At 41.8% G+C, this 22,474-nt stretch overlaps 1 protein-coding gene across 2 annotated transcripts in view; it reads right to left on the bottom strand.

Moving 5' to 3' along the window:
* The window catches only part of atad2b (ATPase family AAA domain containing 2B), a 135,894-nt gene that overhangs the window by 6,505 nt on the left and 106,915 nt on the right, over positions 1-22,474 (bottom strand). For both annotated transcript variants that reach the window (XM_050058661.1, XM_050058662.1), the window contains exon 27: positions 16,072-16,200. In XM_050058661.1, coding sequence (XP_049914618.1) covers positions 16,072-16,200 — 129 coding nt within the window. The remainder of the gene's footprint in view (positions 1-16,071; positions 16,201-22,474) is intronic.

The raw sequence follows: 22,474 nt of genomic DNA, 5'->3' as shown, positions 1-22,474 counted from the left end.
TGGAAAGCACAAATTACGTTGTCCTGGTGATACTGTCATCATATCCGGGCGGTAATATCAGTAAATTCGAGTAAAATACAGACGACAAATTACCAGACGTCCCCAGGTAATAATAATCCCGTGCGAATAGGGCTTAAGTGTTCATTTTGACAGGTTTAAAGTTTAGTCGCTTACTGAACATTTTAGCGGATTTTAAGTCACATTTAAGTCTTTTTTATTTTAGTTTTAGTCAAGGTTAAGCCAGTGGAACTCATTTTTAATTTCAGTTTCATTTCAATCATAATTTAATCAGACAGTTTCATGATACTACAATAGATTTTGCTTAAAGATATTTCTCCTGAGAGGAAGGCATACCTTCAACTATATATTTAGTCATCTAGTCTGAGAATGTGTCACTGACTTACCATACTCCTATTAGAATAATAAAAATATGATATTAAAATAATTTATTCATTTTCCGTAACCATTCACAAGTAAGAGTCACCAATTAATCTGCATGTCTTTGGACTGTGGGAGACAGCCGAATACCAGGAGGAAACCCACTCTGACACAGGGAGAGCATGCAAAATCTGCACAGAAGGGCTCACCCACGCTGGGTTCGAACCAGGAACTCTTGCCTTGAGGCGACAATGCTAACCACTACTTTATATTACTGAGGTCTTCTGCTAAATTTGGCGTCATGTGTCACCCAACAGAACTCCAATTTAGTAAATCATAGGTTATATAAGTGTGTAAACTGTCATCTGTCTTAGCCTGGCAGAAGCTTGTCAAGGGGTCCAATTTGATGCACGCACATAGCAGTAGGACCGCCCCCTGAGAGTCGGAGATTCAGATCATTAGTTGGAGACCTCTCAGTTCACTGAGATTGCTTCAAGTTGAGCAGTCTTTTTTTATGTTTGTTCATTTGTTTTGTCAGTCAGTGTGCAGTGTACTTCTAGGAACATTTTAGTCCCTAGACTTTGCCACAGAGTGAGCACTACAGGCAGCTGTAGACACAAAGGTAGCTGCCAATGGCACACACTTAATGCAACAATGTTCACTGAAGGCGGCACGGTGGTGTGGTGGTTAGCACTGTCGCCTCACAGCAAGAGGGTTCATGTTCAATCCCGGGTGGGGGAGCCCTTCCGTGCGGAGTTTGCATGTTGTCCCCGTGTGAGCGTGGGTTTTCTCTCCAGGTGCTCCAGCTTCCTCCCACAGTCCAAAGACATGCAGGTTAATTGGTGACTCTAAATTGTCCGTAGGTGTGAATGTGAGTGTGAATGGTTGTCTGTCTCTATGTGTCAGCCCTGCAATAGTCTGGCTGGTGTACCCCACCTCTCACCCAATGTCAGCTGGGATAGGCTCCAGCCCCCCCGCAACCCTCGAGAGGATAAGTGGTTAGAAAATGAATGGATGGATGGATGGATGGAAAATGGGTACTGTTTCGTTTCATCTTTACTCAACAGGGCATAATGAACTGAAATGTTGTCGTTATTTTTGTTGGCAATATTTTTCATTCACATTGATTGACATTACAATTTAGTCATGACATACAAGGACATCGACAAATACTCTTTCTTTTATATTTTCTTGTTGCGCACCTTTGGGTTTTAGACTTTAAGTTGGATCCAACAAGCAAACTGAATGCATCTGGTTGAAAATTATGGTTTTTGATTTTTTACTATTTAATAGTATTTTAGAGACCAAAAGGTTAATCGAGAAAATAACAGATAGTTACAGCCCTAACAATCACCAAGTTTAAAATGCTTAGCTGATTCAGTAGCTGTGTAAAAAAGGCCATTTCTGTGTTGCTGTATTTATTATCTCCTTTTTTTTTAAGAAATTCCTCTTAGAAATGCCCTTGACTGAAAAGTCAACCTTCATGTTTTGTTCATGCACACTGTTGTTGGCTGTAAAATGACACTGAATTCACAACCAACTTCTCATAATCGAAGTGGTTTTTAATTCTCTCATGCCCACAAACATAAAAAGTTAAACTGGTGTTAAAAGTCCTCTGCTAATGAAAACTTGGAGCGAATTATGGCCAACTGTTGATTTGATAATCAAGATATAATAAAAAAAACTATACCCAACATATCTTGCCATTTATTCAAAATAGATTTAAAAGGTCAGAGGACTGATGCTATTCTGACTGCATGTGATTTTATCTTCCCTTACAACTCCAATTAACACATAAATTAAGCACTTAGCACTTTATTATATCTTCACACGAGCTGAAGAACCCAATGACAGTATGGAAATATAAGTTGACGTGACTGAATAAAAAGTCACCAGTTAAAAAAAAAAAATCCCTGAAAGCTTCAGCTCATCAGAAACAGCTCCTGTTCAGACACGTCTATGCTTTTAACACCTGTCTGTTGTCGTGTCGCAGCGCACACCCACACACCACCAACACACAAATAAGCTCTCTGCCGCCTTGATGCCTTGCACCTGTGTGATCTTGAGTCTTTCTGCCTCAAGGCCTATCACCTTGTCATCCCAAAAGCACAGCAAACAATGTAACTCGTCTCTGCAGCCCCTTCCCTTTGTCTCACTAACCTTACTCTGTAACAAATCCCATTTCCAGTTTTTACCCCACCTCCCGTTTTTGAGTGCCCCTTTGCCTTTCTGAACAGAGTTTCAAAGGGAAGTGGTTTAAATCTTCTGCTATGAAATGGGACAACCCTTCAAGACCCTGATAAGTCATCAGTAGCCATTGATGGCATTTCAATAAGCAGATATAACTATGGCAATAATGATATTATCACAGTGGTATACACTGATCAGCAAAAACATTAAAACCACTGACAGGTGAAGTGAACAACTTTGATCATCTTGTTACAGTGCAATGTTTTTCTGGGAAACCTCGCGTTCTGATATTCATGTGGATGCCACCTGACACGCTCCACCCACCTAAACACCAGTGCAGACCAGGTCCCCCCCTCATGGCTACAGCACTCCCCAGTAGCAGTGGCCCCCCAGCAGGACAACGCGCCACACAACACCACACCACACCACAAAACTGCTCAGGAATGACCTGAGGAACATGACAAAGAGCTCAACGTGTCGACCNCCTCATGGCTACAGCACTCCCCAGTAGCAGTGGCCCCCCAGCAGGACAACGCGCCACACCACACCACACCACAAAACTGCTCAGGAATGACCTGAGGAACATGACAAAGAGCTCAACGTGTCGACCTGGCCTCCAAATTCCCCAAATCTCAAATCTCAATCTTTGGGACATGCTTGTACCCCACCTCACAACCCAAAGGACTCAAAAGATCTGATGCTCACGCCCTGGTGTCAGACACCAAAGGACACCCTCCAGAGGTCCTGAGTCCAAGCCTTGACATGTCAGAGCCAAGTCCAGTCCTAGGAGGACCCACCGTGGATCGGGGTTACCTCTGGAGTACCAGCAAGTCCCTCAAATATTTGATCAGATTGGGATCTGGGGTGTTTGGAGGCCAGGTCGACGCCTTGAGCTCTTTGTCCCATTTCTCAGGTCATTCCTGAGCAGTTACTGTGATGTGGCAGAGTGCACTGTCCTGCTGGTGGGACACTGCCATCGATAAGTGTCATTGCCATGAGGGGGTTTACTTGCTCTTCAACAGTGTTTGGATGGGTGGAGCGCGTCAAGTAGCAGTTACATGAATGCCAGGACCAAAGTTTTCCCAGCAGAACATTTCACTGTAACAGGATGATCAATGTTATTCACTTCACCCACAGCGTGCACAGCATGTACCAACCCAGGTCAGTCTCTACTGGTGAAACAGGCAGCTGAGCTGAGAAAGATGGCAGCTGCGAGGGGTGGGGATAAAGTTACTGGACATGAACGTGCAAAACACAGCGTTCAGGGTTAAATGGTAGGGGTTAGGGTTATATTGAGATTAAGCCAAAGTTAGGCCAGTACTTCTCTCTAGCATGAGTGGAAGTCGACCAGGTTAAATTCCTGCATTGCTCGGTAAGTACAACTTGGTTGAATTGTAGTTTTAGGAGTTTAAATTCCCAATGAAGCCATCATGCTATGCATTAAAAGAAAAATCCAGCATCACACTGTTGTCAAAATGTCATCAATTTGTGAAAAAGGTGTGAATTACTTTGGTGTACCTGCCTTCTCTTAACCTGCCTTATCTACCTCCACCTCAGTTACCGATTTCCTCTACTTCCCACATCAAATTTTCTACAGCCCCTGGGAGAACAGGGTTCTCTGCAGGTGTGTGCTCGTAGGTTAGGAGAGCAAAAACAACATTGTACATTTTTCCACAAAAGAAAAGCTGAAAGTTGAAAGAGAACAATCTTGTGTGTTGTGTCTGGATTAAGGTGGTTTTTTCCAAGCTACTGACAAGAGATTCACAATGATGAAAGCCTGGGCTGCATTCTGTTCTACAGAGGCTACTGTCAATGGATTTCCCTGCCTGATGATTGTGTCTTCGTATGAAGACAACACTGGTACAAAAAGTCTTGAGAGACTGACTCAAAAGATCTGACATCAAAGTCAGATGTTTACCATGAGTGATTCAAAGAGTACACATGCTCCTAATGGGGTCGTGTTAAATGATCATAAAGTGTGTCATAAAGTCACATCATCTAGACTTTATTGCCTATCTGTAGAAATAAGAACACCACACAATCAAATAATTAAACGGACCTAGAATATCATTGTGTTTTAGTGACCACTTTGCAACAGACACTGCCCCTGACGTTGCATTTGATAAACAATAGAGTTAAAATGATTAATCCCTTAGTTCACTGCATTAATCACCAACTAATCCAGTAACTGTTGATTTTGTGTTTGTGTTATTTTTTTAAGAAACAAGACCCACTCAAAACCCATTTTATGGCTTGACTGTGTATAAAATGATCCTCATAATGTCGAAATTACATCTAACAGCCCAGTGGTTCCCAACTGGTCCAGTCATGGGATCCAGATTTGTCCTTAGTCATTAGTTCAAGGTCCACACAGTTAAAAATATTCAGCATCATACTTGCGTTTCGACGTGTCATCCAGCTAGTTTACGGTCTTTGTTAAGTAGCTGTCTGTTATTCAGTGTTTTTTACAAACTTGACACGTTTGTGAGTCACTTGTGCACAATCCAGAACGGACCTGCGACACAGTTTTGGACTGAGTTCCAGTCCAACTGGTGGAAGCAGCACAGCCATCGGCCACTATCGAAGCCAAGTTCCACCCACAACAACTGTTTGGTAATTGGCAGCGATAGGATGTTTTACAAATAGAAATTTTGTCATTATGGCAGCACATGTTCTGACATTTTAACATCCTGTATTCCCTTCAATTTCAATCAGTGTCTTATTTCCATTCTCGTCATTATGGCGGCAGCACCAGTTCTGACACTGTAACACATTATAGTCAATAATATTGAAATAAATGTAAGACTTGTGTCATATGGACACGGCTGTACCTCAAATGAACTGATGGGGTGATCCTCTCTTTCCTCTGTCCAAAACTGCCATTTCCACCGTGGCTGGCTAGTTAGCTAGCTAGCTTGCTAACTCCAACATGCTCTTATGCCAACGTTACAGTGGTAACAGAAAATGAGCCAAACAATTTGTCTCCAATCTGATGATAGCAATGTGCTTTCCTATGCTGTGACAAGAGTGTGTTGATGAGGCATTAAGTTGTTATAGTTTACTCATGTAGCGGCTGGCTAGTTAGCTAACTAGTTTGCTAATTCCACCATGCTATCATGCCACACTGGTAACAGAAAATTAGGAATACAGTAATACAGGTATGGCTGCGCTTAATCATTTTAAAGGAGCGGCGGCCAATGCGGAAACACAAAAACTTAGGTTATCACTTACTCCGACCAGTGGTGTAACTTCATCACCCACTCATAGACAGACTTTCGCATGTATAGGGCTGGCCTTGAATGCTGCAGAGTAGACCAGCCAAAAAGTAAAAACTGTCTGATTCCAGCGTCTTAAATGTAAACAACGTCTGGCTTCCTTACTCCTCTATGACAGTTAAGTGTCTGTCTTTGGGTGCTGAACAAAACAAGACATTTGAGAATGTCATCTCGGGTTTTGGGAAACACTGATCGACACTTTCCACCATTTTCTGACCTTTTACAGTTCAAACAGTCAGTCGGTAAATCAAGAAACTAATTCGCAGAATTAGTAACAGAATACGCAACGACAGAACTAATCGTTAGCTGCAGCACTAATGATCTAGTGAATGGTATATACGTATGAAATGACCTGCAGGGCAAGGTCTCCAGCAATTAACACACAACTAAGCAGAGAAATAACCAACCCTTAGGATGTTCAGCCAACTCGACTGGTGGCATGTACAGCTCTGGCACTGCACAGATTCAGGTTAAAGGTCACAGGCTCCTACAAAGTCTTAAATTGCTGTCTGAAGCACGGGCAAATTGTAATACTCGGCCGAGGGCAATATGGACGCCAATTTGTAGATAGGAACATAGCTGGTGCGTTATTGTGTACAGGGCAGAGATGGTCCCTCTGGCTTTAACTGGAAGCAGGGTGAAGTCCACTCCATCTGCTGAAAGGTCAGCTCTTCTGGAAGACCGAGACAAGCCATACCCTGAGGAGGACGGGGCGAGAGTAAAGAAGACAAATGTATGGACGCGCTCCATTTCACTCGTCTCTGCAGTGTAGACACAAACACCCTGCGCTGCAACATTAAGTGGGAATGGCTTCAGCCGCCATACTGAGTATGAGCCCGGTATATGAGTGTGTATGTGCACATGTTTTTGCATTCCCTGGGGAGGAACAAGGAGATGACCTGCTGTGTGAGTTGAGATGTGTGTTGGAAACACAGGCAAACAAAACACGTGCCAAACGAGCTGACATTTCTGCTCTGGAAACACCAATTTAGGCTGGCAGTATGAGATGAACCCAGACACGCACCCTCCCCTCCTCCACCAGCCGGCCTGTCGACAGGCGGCACCACCTGGCTGACTGCTCTCTCCCTCTCCCTCTCTCCCGCTTCCTCTCTCTGACATCCTGACAGCCAGTTCTGGCTACCAGCACCAGGACACTGCCACTCCTGGCCCGCTGTCTGCACTGACATTCTTACAGCAGCAGCAGATGACCAGATGGGATTCTGGGAAAAAATACAGCAGCTTTTTCTGTATGGAACATTGTCAAGAGAGATTAAAAAATGAAAATGTGAAAGAAAAAAACATGACCTTACATTAAGGGTCTGTTTGTTGACACTTACTCACAGTATGCAAGAAATATATTGTTTGTTCTATCTGTAGACTGTAGGCTGAGACTGAATGAAGAAAACACTTCACACACTCAGAGGGCTGCAATAACACTTAAGCTTTTGTTTCTATTTTACATTTTATGACCTCTACAATATTTGCTATTATGTTACAGATGTAGGAAATCTGTCTTCTTTTTTCTTTTCTTTTTTAAATGACTAACAAAACAGGGCAAGCACATCTATATTCACTGCTATACAAGCTTTGTTATGCAAGTTAACAAATATCAAATTGACTTTCTTATCTTGTGTTTTCTCCCATCTCTCCACGATGTAAGAAGAGTACAAAAACTGCAAAAGTTCTTGGTGAATTGAAGTCATAACAACAGCAAAACTAAAACATCTATTTGCAAACTCTCAAACAAGTCTTGCATTATAGTCCAGGTCTCATTTATCCAGTCTTTCCAACAGGGAACTGAACTGAAAGTGAAATTTACCTATGCTCTCTTCAGAGCCAGACTTCATTTTACCTCGCTGAACACGGGAGCTGCTGGTTTACCACTGCCTCGATCAGTTGGTTAGTTTATGCTATTGTGTGAATTCAGTGAATCTGAACTAACCCTTTAAAACACCAAACAACACACGACTGGATAAATGAGACTTGGGTTATACTACGAGAGTTGTATGAAAGTTTGTTAACGGATGTTTTGAGGACGACTGTCACTCAGAGGTAGAGCGGGTCGTCCACTAATCAGTTGATCGAAGTATCCTTGGGCAAGATACTGAACCCTAAATTGCTCCTGATGGCTGCTCCATCCGTGTGAATGTTTAAGCTGAGCAGCATCTTTCTATCTATCTATCATCTTGTTCATGGTAATATTGGTACAGTTTTTAATACGATATGAAAAATTATTCATGATATTTTGGCTTGTTGGCATATTGAGATCATACTGTTACCTACGGCAACAACAAGCATGGCTGAAAGCAAAATTATTACCGACTCTGCGGTGGTTCCAAAAAGAGGAGCAGCTTCAGTAGTGTGGAATAAACTGTGGCGTCCTGAATGTTTTATGAACAGCCCCGGACTTCTCAGACTCTTTTAGTGACTTTCCGCTCAGAGAGAACTCATTCAGCGGCTCCTCTGGCAGCAGCACAGCGTCTCTCCCTCTCCTCCCTCGCCGTTTGCACATGGGAGTCGGTGTCGCTAAGCGATTTTGTCATAAACCTTTGGTAATGTAAACCTATGTGACGCTCACAGCTCGACCAAAAACTACCTATGTGTGAATGTGTGATAGTTGTGGTATCATAACAGCCTGTCACAGGTTACAGCGTGATGATTACAGGAGAAATGGCAGAGCATAAAGGTCCAGGTGGAAAAAAACAATCATTTAGGATTTTACTAAAAGAAGGAAATCACCTGTTGATTTATATATATAGATCCCAGGGGACATTTTTTGCATTTGGGAGCTGTTTAAATGTGTAATTTGTGGTAGATTTTATTTATTTGAACTATTAATATTGTAACAGAATCTGAATCTCACTCTGAGTTACTGTTGTTGTTCACAAACTAAAGAAATGAGAGATGATTTTTCTTCAACTTGTATAAATGTGTGTTTGAATGGGTGAATGGGTGAATGTGACATGTCAAAGTGCTTAGGTTGGTTGGAAGGGTAGAAAGGCGCTATACAAGTGCAGGTCCATATAGTTTTGCTGTTGTTAGACAGGGTCGCCTATAGTCTTGCTCACCAGACCTTTCTCAAGAAAAGAAAGGTCTGGCTGGGCCGACTCTCACTTTAAGATTGGAGGAAAAAACGCCCCGGCTGCTTGTATTTCTTTCAACCAATCACAATCGTTCTGGGCGGTGCCACAGCAACGGTGCGCTTGCAAAAATATTGCCGGGGGGAAACAGGTTTTGGTGTAACACGCCCACAAAAATATCGCCTACAGGACGCGAACCATGGCAGAAAAATGGCTACATCCCCGCAAGATCAAACACCGCAAAAGTTAGTAAAGGACGTGTTGAAAACTGCTACACAACCGGAGGTGGTAGGGCGGGACTTCAGCGGGTGGCTCGTTCCGCCCAATGAGAGGCTGATCTATGTAGCGAACTTCCACCCACTCAGACTAGGTTGCCTATGACTTAAATTACTCAAAAATTTTCTCAAAAGTGCCTATGACTTAAATTACTCAAAAATTTTCTCAAAAGTTTTTGGATTCTTTGTTCACAAGAGGCATGAGAAAAACAACATTTTCTTCATGAATTCAAAACAACATGGGGTGAGTCTCTCATATACAACTGGTTCTTGGTAGTGAGAAGTATTCCTTTACGATGTAAATGCATTTAACCTCAACCAAAAAAAGCATTGTGTGGAAAATAAGGTTCCCTCATGAATTGTTTTAAATTATGGCTCCTGGACTCACTTATCTCTAAAAGTCTCGAACACACATACCGAACCAAATCTTCTACATTATTCTCACTTACTCAGAGTCCCCACTGTACTCATTAGATCCTATTCTGAAGCAAAAAGAACACTGATACAAAAGTTAATCCCTAATTTCAACCCAGATATTGATTTATACCATTACTGCTCGGCTGCACTTCCGTGGTGGATATCTATCCTCCAATAACTACAGCTCGCCGTGGTTTGTGTCATGATGCCTATCATGTACAGACGCTGTTTCCGCCTGTCTCAGTGTGTGTGTGTGTGTCTTTATCTTACCTCCCAAAAGAGACATTTGGCATGAATCACTTCTTCTCAGATATTATTTGCCCCCATCCACTTTTCCATCATGTCTGGAATGTTATGAGTTCAATAAATGCTACCAGTTGTTTGGAACATCGCTGTCAAAATGACAACATGTGACTTTGCATCATGAAAAGAGCAACTTGGACTGAGTTATTCTGCTCACACAATGTCAAATCTGCAGCACAAAAAAAAGAAAGTCAGAAAATACATATTTATCCTCAGGTTTCTTCTCCTGGCCATTTTGACTCAATAACACCTCGCAGAACTACTAATGTCACATCTTTTGTGTTGCACACAACAGATGTTCCTTGTTAGACAGCCACAACAGAGTCTCACATTCACTCAAGTGAATTTGCCACGTTCACAAACTCTTCAATTCAGCCTGCAGGTGAGAGCGTCCAAAGCCAGATTTTTTGCTCATATGTGCCTCAGATTTGTTTTTCCTAACGGCGTGATCAGCACAAATAAGATGAAATCTGATCTTTTTAATTCTGCTTTTGGCCACTTTCATGTATCGTCCTTAATCAGATACAGGCATGATATTTTTTTGCAGTGTGACCTCAGTCTGAACAGTCATATCAGAATAAATGTGACTTTAAGTCACTCTAGATTGATAGTCGTCACAATTCTGTGCCTGACTCACTCTGTGAATACACACACATGACACAGATGTGGTTAAAATTAGCTCTCAACATCCTCAAATTTTTCCCATAACAATTTCAACACTCCTGGCTCCGACTGTGCATCCACACACCTCCGTACAGGAGCAGCAGCCATTGCTCCACAAAAAGCAACCATAAATAAAAAACAGTTTTTTTCTCTCCTCATCCACATCCAATGCTCACAAATTTGCCGGCTCACACTCCACTGCACATCAACTTAAACCTTAAACTCTGACATCAGCAGCCTCCATGTTTACATCTGTGCGACAGTGAGGGCATGTGACATCTTTGTTATTGTTCTTTGGTGCATGCAGGGTCAGTTCAGGACCATGACCAGTTCACAATGGAATCTGATATTGGCCACATTTCATTTAATTCAGTTCAATTTTTATATATAAAGCCCAATATAACAAATCACAATTTGCCTCAGAGGGCTTTACAGCGTACGACATCCCTCTGCCCTTGGACCACCACAGCTGAAAAGGAAAAAATGACAAAAAAAAATCAGATCTGCAGTGTTAACGTACTTTGTAACAGTTCTACACAGACCAGTGACCAATTTCTGATATTTTATAAGAATAAATACTAATCTAATTTTATTTCACTACTGCCTCTAGTGCTTTTAAAAATTTTATCATCTTTTACATTGCATCAACTTTGCCTCAAGTTTCAGCACTGAATCACACATCTGATGATCATTAGGTTCTTGTGACTACAAAATCATGTCGGTGAAGATTCTCAGTCATCCAGGATATAGTAATCGTAAGTGCTATATCGTAGGCAACTGGACTTGCTTGCATTTCTTGAAGACGTTTCACATCTCATCCAAGAAGCTTCTTCAGTTTCAGGCTTTAAACCCTGTGTGGGTGGGAACCCTTGCAGAGTCATAGGGGTCACATGTGAGCTCTTATGCTGTGTCTCAAATCGTGTACTTCCATTAGTACACTTCCATGTAGTATACTATGTGCACTATGTACTTATTGGCGTAGTGCGGAAATTTCGACAGGGTAGTGTTGTCTCAAACCAAACACGGCTGTTGTGCACTTGCCGGAAATGACAACCGCAGCTGTTAGCTAGTTAGCAAACTAGCATTTGCATTCGTGTTATCACTCGCGGTACCAAATCATTACAGACTGCTAAATTAACCCAATAAACATACTGCTGGCTTATATCTGACAACAGTATATTGGTGCTTAGTGCAAAAAACACATTTATATTTGTACAATGCAGTGACATTCACGGTCGCAGTCCTCGTGGTCCCTCCCCTTCCACTACGCAGTCAAGATGGCGACCACTGAAGGCGAGAAGTGAACAAAAGTGAACATAGTGAACAAAAGAAATGATGGGACACAGGCGGTATAGGAACAGTCAGTGGGGTGGAGGTGGTTAGGGGTAGGGGAGGTCGAAGGCTTGGGAGAAGAGGTAGGTTTTCAGGCGGGATTTGAATATGGGAAGTGAGGGAGAGTGGCGAACAGGTTGGGGGAGGGAGTTCCAAAGTCGGGGTGCTGTTCTGGAGAAGGCTCTGTCGCCAAAGGTTTTCAGTCTGGATGATGGTGCAGTCAGGGTGAGAGTGTAGGAAGATCGGAGGGCTCGGGAGGGGCGGTGGGGGATGAGAAGGTCAGACAGGTAGGGGGGGGCCAGGTGGTGAAGAGCTTTGAAAGTGAGGAGGAGGATTTTAAAGTTGATGCGTTGTGTGATGGGGAGCCAGTGGAGGGAGTGGAGAACGGGAGTGATGTGTTCACGGGACCGGGTGTGGGTAAGGAGGCGGGCAACAGAGTTTTGAACCATTTGGAGTCTATGGAGGGAATGGGAGGTGATGCCAGTGAGGAGGGAGTTGCAATAGTCGAGGCGGGATTCAGCAGCAGGGGGAGAGAGGCAGTGTCTGATTTTGGCGATGCGGCGGAGGTGGAAGTAGGGTGTCTGATTTTGGCGATGCGGCGGAGGTGGAAGTAGGAGGTCTTGACGATGTAGCTAACATGGTAAATATCTTAGTTACAACATGATTGAGCTAGCAAAGCAGTTTTGTGTTGCTATGTGTGGTATTTATTCAGTTATGGGAAATCACGATGTCTAGAAAGCATCAGTGGCTGCAGCTGACAGGGACAGTTAGCAAAGCTAACATCAGGACGTCATCTGTTAAAAGCCTCCCGTTGTCGGATACGAAATGAAACTACTCCAGTTAGTTGTAACTCAGACATCCGCTGGAAAAAAAAAAAATTTTCACGGTGACGAGACGGCATTACTGGAGCGGTCGCTATGGACGCGGAGCTTGCTGTTTCTGTAGGTACACATTTCCTGGGGACACCTGCACGTCTCGGCCGCGCCCCCTCCATTGTGATTGGCTAAAGCGCAGCATCGTTCAGACTCAAAGCCTCCCCCTAGTCGTCTTTCACACAGGGCTGCCGACAGATTCTACAATGTAGATTGCAGAATCTGTCTTGAGAGATTAAGCCTTGTGTAACATCTTGGCCGAGGGGCTACAGATGAAAAGTAGCCTTTTGTCTAATTTTGGCAGTTTTACACCATGTGTGTTTATTAATTTGCACTGTCCCTTCTGAAATTCACTAAACTAAACTAAAATAAATAATAATCTAGTAACAGAGCATTGCTTTTTTGTGTGTGTGTCCCCGAAGGTCACTGCTAAAGACCGCTGGTGCAGCTAATCAAGTTAAAACAGCAAGAGCTCCACTAAAATGAGCCAATCAGAAAGATCACAGTAGTGTGGATAGAGCCCGTGTCTCAGACTCATTTCCCTGCTCTAACCAAAGAAGCACTGTACACCTTGACCACGTATGCATCAACGAACAGCTGAGAGTCAGCTTTCTCTGCTATAAACATTAACACCTAAACATGTGCATGATAATGGCACTAACTCACTTCAAGCTAAGATTCAAACTGCTGGCAGGCAGTCACAGACCAATTTCTCTCTAACTCCAGCAAAGAAAGTAGAAAAAATATCAGGTTGCTCAAAGCTCCGTACTTTTTTCTAAAAGAGGCACTATTATGTATTTTATTCAGAACATTCGGTCTTGTTTCCTTTTACTTTTTCATGAAACGTAGGCCTCAGGTTCACTATGGCTCAAAAGGTAAATCAGCTGTCTACCAGTCTGAAGGTCTGCGGTTCGATCCCTGGCCCCTGCAGTCTACATGTTAAAGTGTCCTTGGCCATGATACTGAACCACAAACTGTGTGTGAATGTTTATCTGATGAGCAGGCGACATTGGATGGTAGCCTCGAGCACCAGTGTGTGAATGAAGCTTTGAAGCGATATATATAAATTCAGTTTGTTTACCATACAGAACTAACTTAAATGAAATGATATGGAAATGCATGCTGTTAACTTTATTTGATAGATGTAGGGATAGGCTATGGGATGCAATTTAGACATTATGAGGTTCAGACCTTTGCTGGGAAGAAATTTTAGCAACTGGACCTCTTTGAATTTTAAATGAACACCCCTGCCTTTGAGGCTAACTGAATCTCTTTGCTGGTTGGCTGGCAACAAGATGGGGAAACCCCTGCGTGGTGGAAAGATGAGAGGTGGGAATCATGTAACAATGGGCAACATGTTTTGTTCTCATCCATAATTTGTTCTTATTTTGTTAGCACCCAGTGGTTTCAGAAATTCACCAGTGTTTTCTTATTTTTGCTCTTGTCTCAGGTAAAAGAAAATTCTATGAGTGGGTGACAGCACTCTTACCAAAATAAGAGAAAAACTCAACTTGTCTGTCTAACTTGAGGAAACTTAAGTTTCAATTTAATCTTTAAGATTAATAAATATCATATCATCAAATTTAGATTATGTTTTGGAGTAATTGCACTGACTGGATTTTTAAATTTCAGGGCTAAAGAAATACGACTACACGTAGTCCATTGATCCCAATTACTGTAATTTACTGACCAGTAAACACGTACATTTACTCAAGTACTGTGCAAAAGTACAAATTTGAGGTACTTTTACATTACAAGAGTATTTTAGCCTCATACCACATTTTACTTCTACTCCACTTCACTGCAGAGGGAAATATTGTCCATTTTTCTCCACTACAATTATTTGGTAATTTTAGTCACGTTACTTTATAAATTAAGATTTACGCACACAAACTATATGAAAATATACGAGTGCAGCTGAAACGACTAAACGGTTGATTGGAAAATGAACTGGCAATTATTTTGATAACCACTGAAGTAATTTTTCATGTATTAGTACTTTTACTTAAGTAAAAGATCTGAATATGTGCTCCATCACTGCTGACGACACAGCACTTACAGCGTCACAAATAATTTGTCATTGCTGGGTTTTTGATTTTACTCTAACACCAGTACTGACATCCTGGAAATTCATATATTAACTTTGTTTTAATTTATTTAACAGTAAGTCGATTGCAGTGCTGAAGAAGTTCTTCTCCACAATTATTGGGCATGTGCCCAGGTCTTTGCACACGGTACAACACCTGCCCTTGTGGAGTGATTAGGGGGCGTTACCTATGCTCATGTCTTAAGTATAATCAAGTGGGATTCATCACTATGCACACCTGGGTAAAATCAGATTTGGATGGTTAAGAACGTTTGGTGCATCTGGAGTTGACTTCTCTTAACAGAAAATTCGGAGACAATATAAGAGAAAATTTAAGAGAACGCTGCTGCACAAGGCCCAGGGTCTCAACTAATCATCTTTTCTATATAAAGTAATCTGCTGATTATTTCTTGATTAACAAAGGGCCTGCGTCCACATAGCATTTTTTGCTCAGCACCGGCACCTTTTTTCAATTGTTCTCAGTGGTTCCCAACTGGTGGGTCGCGGTCCAAAAGTGGGTTGCGGATCCATTCTGAATGGACCACAAGTGACTCACAAATTTGTAAAGTTTCTAGAAAACACACTTTATTTTGACGTACAGCAAATTTCCGTTGTTCCGTGTTGTCAAACAGCAAACTAGCTTGACAACATGACCAAACGCAAGTATGATGCTGAATGTATTAAACTGTGTGGACCTTGAACTGATGATTAGGAAGAAATCTGGATCCCATGGCTGGACCAGCTGGGACAGGAGTGGGCTTATGTTGCCCCATGCAGCCGCCTGGAGAAAAAGCGCTGTATCCAGCGTCTTTTTTTCAGAGCGTTCTGCCTTTTTTGTGCAGCTGCTCCGAGCACTTTAAGTTGAAAATCTCTGAACTTTTCTGAAAGGCGCTGGTGCTGGTGCTTCTTTAGCTAGGCTACTTTCTGTTGTCACAACAAAGACAGAAAAGCTTATTTTTTGGGAGCAGATTGGTCAGCGGACACTGGATGTTTCCTGCTCCGTTAATGTAATGTTAGTTACCTGGCTAATGTTAGTGTCAAGATATTGTTATAGAAACAAAACCCACACACAGCATGTCATTAAAAAAAAGCACCGCCAGCACTTTTTCTATGTAGCTCTCCCCAGCTCCCTGCCACCACTTTTCTGCTGTAAAAAAAAGTTCAAGCCCGACTTATTAAAGGAGAATGTGTGTTTCTGACCTCCAGTAGCTGGGTCTTGTCGTACTCTCTGCGGTGCTGGTAGATACACTGGCTGAGACGGGAGTACAGTCTCTCCAGCTGCTCCACGCTGTAGCCCTCACTCTTCATCACCACCATGTCCAGGAGAGCCTGAGGGGGCAAGACACAAACAAATACAAATTAAGTATCTGTACATAAAGTATACATTATTTCAAATATGCACAAACAAGAGTATGGAGAAATAACACTGAGTCAGATGGGTAAACAGCGCTGGATAACTGGACACACAAGCTAAACGCTGATGTTGGTGCATGGAGATGAAGCATTTGGAGGTCAGCTCTATTCAAAAGCAATTAAGATCAGAGTGACAGCTAATTAAGGCTAATCATAATTAGAACCAAGTTTACATTTCACTGCTACTTTAATTAAAACATTCTGGACAGTCAAAGGCCCTTTTAATTGACCTGTTTCTCAGATTTTACCCAAGCCAAAGTCTGAGTGTGTGTGTGTATGTGTGTCTGTTTAAACACGGGGCTCATCAGAATGCATGGGCTGAGACAGCAAAGGCACAATAATTAACGCTACCATCACTGACACAAGGCAAACAGAGAAACCTCAACAGAAATGAAATGATGGCGCGCGTGTGAGCGACAGTGACCATGTGTTAAACACATAAAACCAAGGCAATGTCAAGATTAATAAGACGTGGATGTTTGTCAAAGCCTCTCATCAGCAAACGTCTGAGAGATAATTACAGTGAGCAAAAGAAAAATTACAGAGGCAAAAAGGTTAGCATTGTATTAATCACTGTACTCCATCTGACTATGATTTCTGTTTAAATGACAGAACAGTTGTCTTGATTAAAGCCACAGATGACGGCTTCACGTCAGCAAATACTTCAGTAGAAACTTAATCCTAAGACACATTTAATTGATGACCAAAAATATGACCTTGAGAGCAAAACCTCACTTTGCTGAGATGTTTCTACTTTTCAGCACAAACACCTCTAATGGATTTGCGAAAAATCGAAATTCAAACATGAGCTGCCCTTGGGATCCACCATGACTGTTGAACTGTTTTCCCAAAGCTCTCAACTCTTAAAATTATTCATTAAAATGTGACTGCAAACACATGGAAACATTACGGTCCACAATGTCATGTTTATGTGTATTTGGTTCCTAAAATGTTATTAAATGTTGGTATTTTTCAATCTAGACCCCATTTTCACGTTTTTGTTTTTTGTGTGACCAATGTAAACAACAATTTTTGAAATCAGTCAAGTATTGAGTGAGAGGGCTGAAGAGCAGAGAGCTGACAACATTATGGAAAGAATTCCTATAGAGACAGACCTGTTGAAAGGTAAGATCCTTTTCGTTTGACTAGAATCAGCCTCAAAATCGTAATCACCAAACCAACCAGACTCCATTTAATTTAACTTTAATTTCAGCATGTAAAGGGCCAGCATATTTTCACATCTAATAATAATAATAATAATGACATTAAGAACACAAAGAAAATTCCATAGCATACCACATAAAAACAGACAACAGTCTATGTTCAAACAGACAAGATGCTACATTATGCAAGTTTATGTAAAAAGACAAAATTCAATAAACTGCATCCACAAACAAGCTGGGGAGCCAGTGGCCCCACAGTCTTGTTGAAAAACTGTCTCAGCTCAGCTCAGGATTGGCCAAGGCCTGGATGATACAATTTTCTGAAACAGAGAGCCTGCATATATCAATATATAAGATTTTGTATTAAGACAGAGCAGGTAGGCACACTGACATCTGGCTAGCACTGCACCATCATGGAAGTTGAAGAAGCAGTCTCATGCCATCTTTAAAGGCTGTCTTTGCATGTTGCTCTTCCTAAAGGAGCACCACAAGTATAGAGCGGGGTACAAAATGCTCTAAAAAGGTCAATCTTTACATTAACTGAACATATGCTGAATTTGCAAGCAAGCATATTAGCTTGTGCATACAACTTGCGACACTGTCTGTGGATATCTTTATCATCAGATAAATTATTGACAATATGATGGCTGAGATATTTTATCTCATTACACACTTAGGCCCTGTTTAGACGACAACGGTTTCTCTTAAAACGGAAAAGTGTGTCCTTTGCGTTTTAAAAAACTTTATGACGACGTTATTGAAACGATCCCCGTACACACGGAGCCGCAAAATCTACTGGAAACGCTGTAGTATGCACGCCAGGCCAATGGGTGGCAGTGTAAAATTGCAAAGCAACACCACAGCATGACGCCATGTGCCCGCGCTGAAGCGCCTTCCTCTACAACGCGGTGATTAGAAACCAAAACAAAGAAGACACAATGGCGAAAGCATGCACAGATAACTTTGTCTGGATGGACGACGAGGTGGAGTTGCTACAGTAACAGATGTACACTTCACTTCAAATCAACAGGGTGAGCAGCACAAACAGAGCTCAGCATTGTTGTTGTGACGGTCGGCATGCCTAGTGACTGGAACCGTAATGCGCATGTGCGAAAAGTCTCCGTTTTCAGAGGAACTGCATATTGCAAGTTTACATGACAACGGAGACGCTGCCATTTCCAAAAAGTTGCACTCTGGAACCCGTTTTCAAAACGTTGCGTTTTCAGGCACCCAAAACGCCGCTGTAGTGTAAACGATCGGCCAAAACGCAACTAAAGTTTACCGTTTTCAGTTGAAATCACTGTCGTATAAACGGGGCCTTAAAGAGCAGTACCTGACCAGATGACTTAATTTGTTTATTCAAATCCACATTAGCAACTGTGAAGGTTAGGGTTGGGTCGGAAAGGCAAACCAGACGGCATTTGTTAGGTATGTCTAGTTTGTTTTGACTTTGAAGCAGGGATGTCAGTTTCAGTCAATTTTCACTTTTGATATCCCGATAACCATTTAACGGTAACTTACCAGTTAAATTTTAAGGAAAAAAGAACGTCAAGTGACGTGAAATGCAACAGGCCTTTCCTTCCTTTTTAGTCTGGTAATCCACTAACTCAGTGAGCTTTAGCGCTGCATTTCAAAGCACTATCCATTTAGAGGTGGTGAAATGTTAATGTTTTATTTTATTAATGTCTTGCCTTTTATTTTATGTTCTCCAGACAGACAGCTGACTAGCTGTGTAAATCTGCAGAAACATGATCCCCACTGCCCACTCCGGTCTCCACTGGTGATCTACTATTAACCTTGGCAGCTCTTAACTGCGCACTAGGGATGCACGATAACATGGCATGTCATCGGTAATGGCCGATATTAGCTACTATCAGAATTAGCCAGAATGCTTTTTCTTAATTTGCACAATGAATAAATATTACATACATTAATAGTATTGTATTTCCATCTGCTGGTGGGCCATCATAATAAGAGTAAACATGCATAATATGATGTTAATTCCACTACAAAGGAGACTTGAATTATTGGTCACATGAATTGTTACATATTGGCATTTGGGATAATGCAAAAAATCCAAAACTGTGCATCCATACTGCGCACCACCTGGGACGGGCGGGAGCTAGCTAGAAGTGCTGCTCATTCGCTAATAACCGCTAATAAAACATAGTGTTAAAAGATGGTGGTGATGGTGGCAACCAGAGCATGGGCACTGTTAAGTTTGGACAACACGACTGAGCAGCACTACTAAATAACAGTAGCTCCCACCAAACCTCATTGGTGCACAGTGCCTTAAACTGCATCGCAGGAAATTTAACCTAAAACCACTAACATGTATAACTGGTAAAATGTTCTTTGTGGTTAAGTGATGAACAGTTAACCGTTGACATCTCTTCTTTGTATGAAGTGTGTTTTGCAACAATAAATTACCGTGTATTTAAATGGAGTCTGGTGGGATTGGCAAACGGGATTTTGGGGCTGTTTCTGGTTAAACAAGAAAGGACCTTATTCTTTAACAAAAATCAGTCTCTATAGGGATGCTTTCCATAATGCTGTCAGACACTTAGAATAATAATCTGAGCCTTTCAGTGGGAAAAACAAGCACTTTTAGTGGGACATAAATTGATGGGGCGAACATGCCCAGAGTGGTTAACCTGCAGCCTATTTCACCACTCTCACTCAATACTGGACCAATTTCAAAAATCGTTGCTCCCATTAGTCACTCAGACACAAAAACATGGGAAAATAGGGTCCAGGTTGAAAATACTGAAATTACCCTTTAAGCAGCACTGACAATGGATCCCAGAAAGTCTCCACGGACAACCACCAGTCCAAACTGTGGCTACTGTTGCATAACTATTCTTTCATCTCCCCACCACAATGTTGACAGTAATAGTAATGGGCGACAGGGGAGATTATTAGTGCTTGTCAGGGGTCTGCATTGTTGAGTGTTTTCATGTTTCAGATTTTTTATTTGCATCACAGAAACCCATTACAGCCCTGTAAAAATAACTCTGCCCCACACTGAGCACAACAGAAGTAAGAGTGAGAAATGACACCTGTTAGAGGATTGGACACTCGGCAGCTATTTAACTCCAAAGGTGATAAACACATTTTTCTGCACTGCCTTTTCAACGTATATTTACGACGCCATTATCGACATAAATCTTTTAAGAGGAGTAGAATTTGAAAAGTAGATTAACATAAGTTTGAACGCCGTCAATACGGAGAAAGAAATAAGAAAACTTTTCAAATCTCTCTTGTATGCTGTCACTGAAAGCAAGTTTCATTTTCCATTCTTTCCTAGTTTGACTTCCACTGGGGTGCTTATCATACTGAACTCAATAGCCCGGAAACATGACTTGTAATTGAGTAGATAATACCTTTCAAATATTCACAGTTCCATAACTTAATCTGGCAGTGTAGGAGGATTCGCCAGTAATATGCCTTTGACATAAAAACCTCCACCTGGCCAATCTAATAACTGAAGGTCCCTTGACAAATAAAGTGTGCATACAGAAGCTAAGAACACTAAGAATTTCTAAAATATTCAGAACTCATACAAAGTGATAATGATCATCACATCTGCCTTCAAAAAGCTCTGTCCGCTGTTCTATATTGCGCATATTTTATTGGATTCTTTTTGTGCCTTTTTCATACGATAATTCTGGTCTAACACGAAGGGAGTTCTCAGGTTTCAACCCAGCCATGAGCGCTCATAAAAGAGGACCAAATGGAGCACATCACGTCGAGATGCCTATTTTAACAACACATGCATAAAAGCTTTAATTAGCATCATTACAACCCATCTCACATATGCATAATAACGTAAAAATGTCTCTGTAAGACACTTCTTCGACCTTCCTTTCATCCAGCCGCCACTGCAATTCTTTCTATTTTTCATTATGTTCCTATCTCTTGCTTTAAGTGCATTTCACTACTTTATAGTGCACCTTCTCTCCTTTATAGTGCATCGTCTCACCTCCTGCATATTTCAGTGTTTTATAAAGGCTCCCCACACTCAACTAACACTTTCCCACCTTTTCTTTTCAATGCGTTTCTCTTTTAATTCTCTTCTTTCTTCCTTCCCTGTGCCCTCTCTCTTTGTCCCCCTCAATTTATTCTCCTCTTTACTGTTAGCTAGCTGATTGCGGCGGTGTACCTCCCAGCCTCTGTCAGCTTGATCAGGATGCCTGTGACAGTGTGGGGTAAATGGCGAGAGTGTGTCTTACACGGGGCTCAGTGATTGAGTGAGCTCGCTGCACACAAAAGGGCAGTAATCCCATGCGTTAAAGACTGCTACTGACATGGACCATTTAACCTCACCCCCTCTAAACTCCCTGTTCCATCTTCCCCTCCCCATCTTTACTCACATCCCTTTTCTTTACTCACATCTCTATCTATCCCCATGTTTCTTAAGACCACAGATGGAGCTAACGGGGCTTGCGATGACAGTGGCTTGAGGGAACAAAGCAGAATAATGGCACATGGAGTTATATTAGTGCCAAATTTCTCCCTGTGAAAGAGGATTTGATCATAAAGAGCATTTGCAGGTGTTAATTTCTAGGATTTATTGTAACATAACGACTAATTAATACATGGTTTATGCTCACGTCTGATAATTTGTGCAGAATTCTAACCGGACAATTATAGTATTTAAATTGCATTTACCAAAATCTAATTGCTATGCTAATGCATAACAACACACTAAATTCTCATAAACAGTGAGGAAATGCAAGTGGAACAAACCAGAAGGAATTAATGTGACTATATTCGACTAAGAGACTGGGCACAGACATATTTCATTACACCCTGTTGAAGCTCTGGTTTTTAACCCCTGCCTATGAACCAGATACATGTCAATTCTAGTCACATCATCAACCCCACGGACAGGTGTGAAGATATGTCTTATATTCCTCGTGCCCCCCAGGCAACGTGAGGATCACTGAGAGATAGGGGTGGGAATCTGATTCATAGTGCTGGGATGCAATTATAAAACTATTATTGATGCATACTGATGCATTAAT

This window comes from Epinephelus moara, chromosome 12 (assembly GCF_006386435.1).
Source record: "Epinephelus moara isolate mb chromosome 12, YSFRI_EMoa_1.0, whole genome shotgun sequence".
NCBI classification, from domain to species: domain Eukaryota; kingdom Metazoa; phylum Chordata; class Actinopteri; order Perciformes; family Serranidae; genus Epinephelus; species Epinephelus moara.
This window is presented reverse-complemented; position numbering and strand designations above follow the sequence as displayed.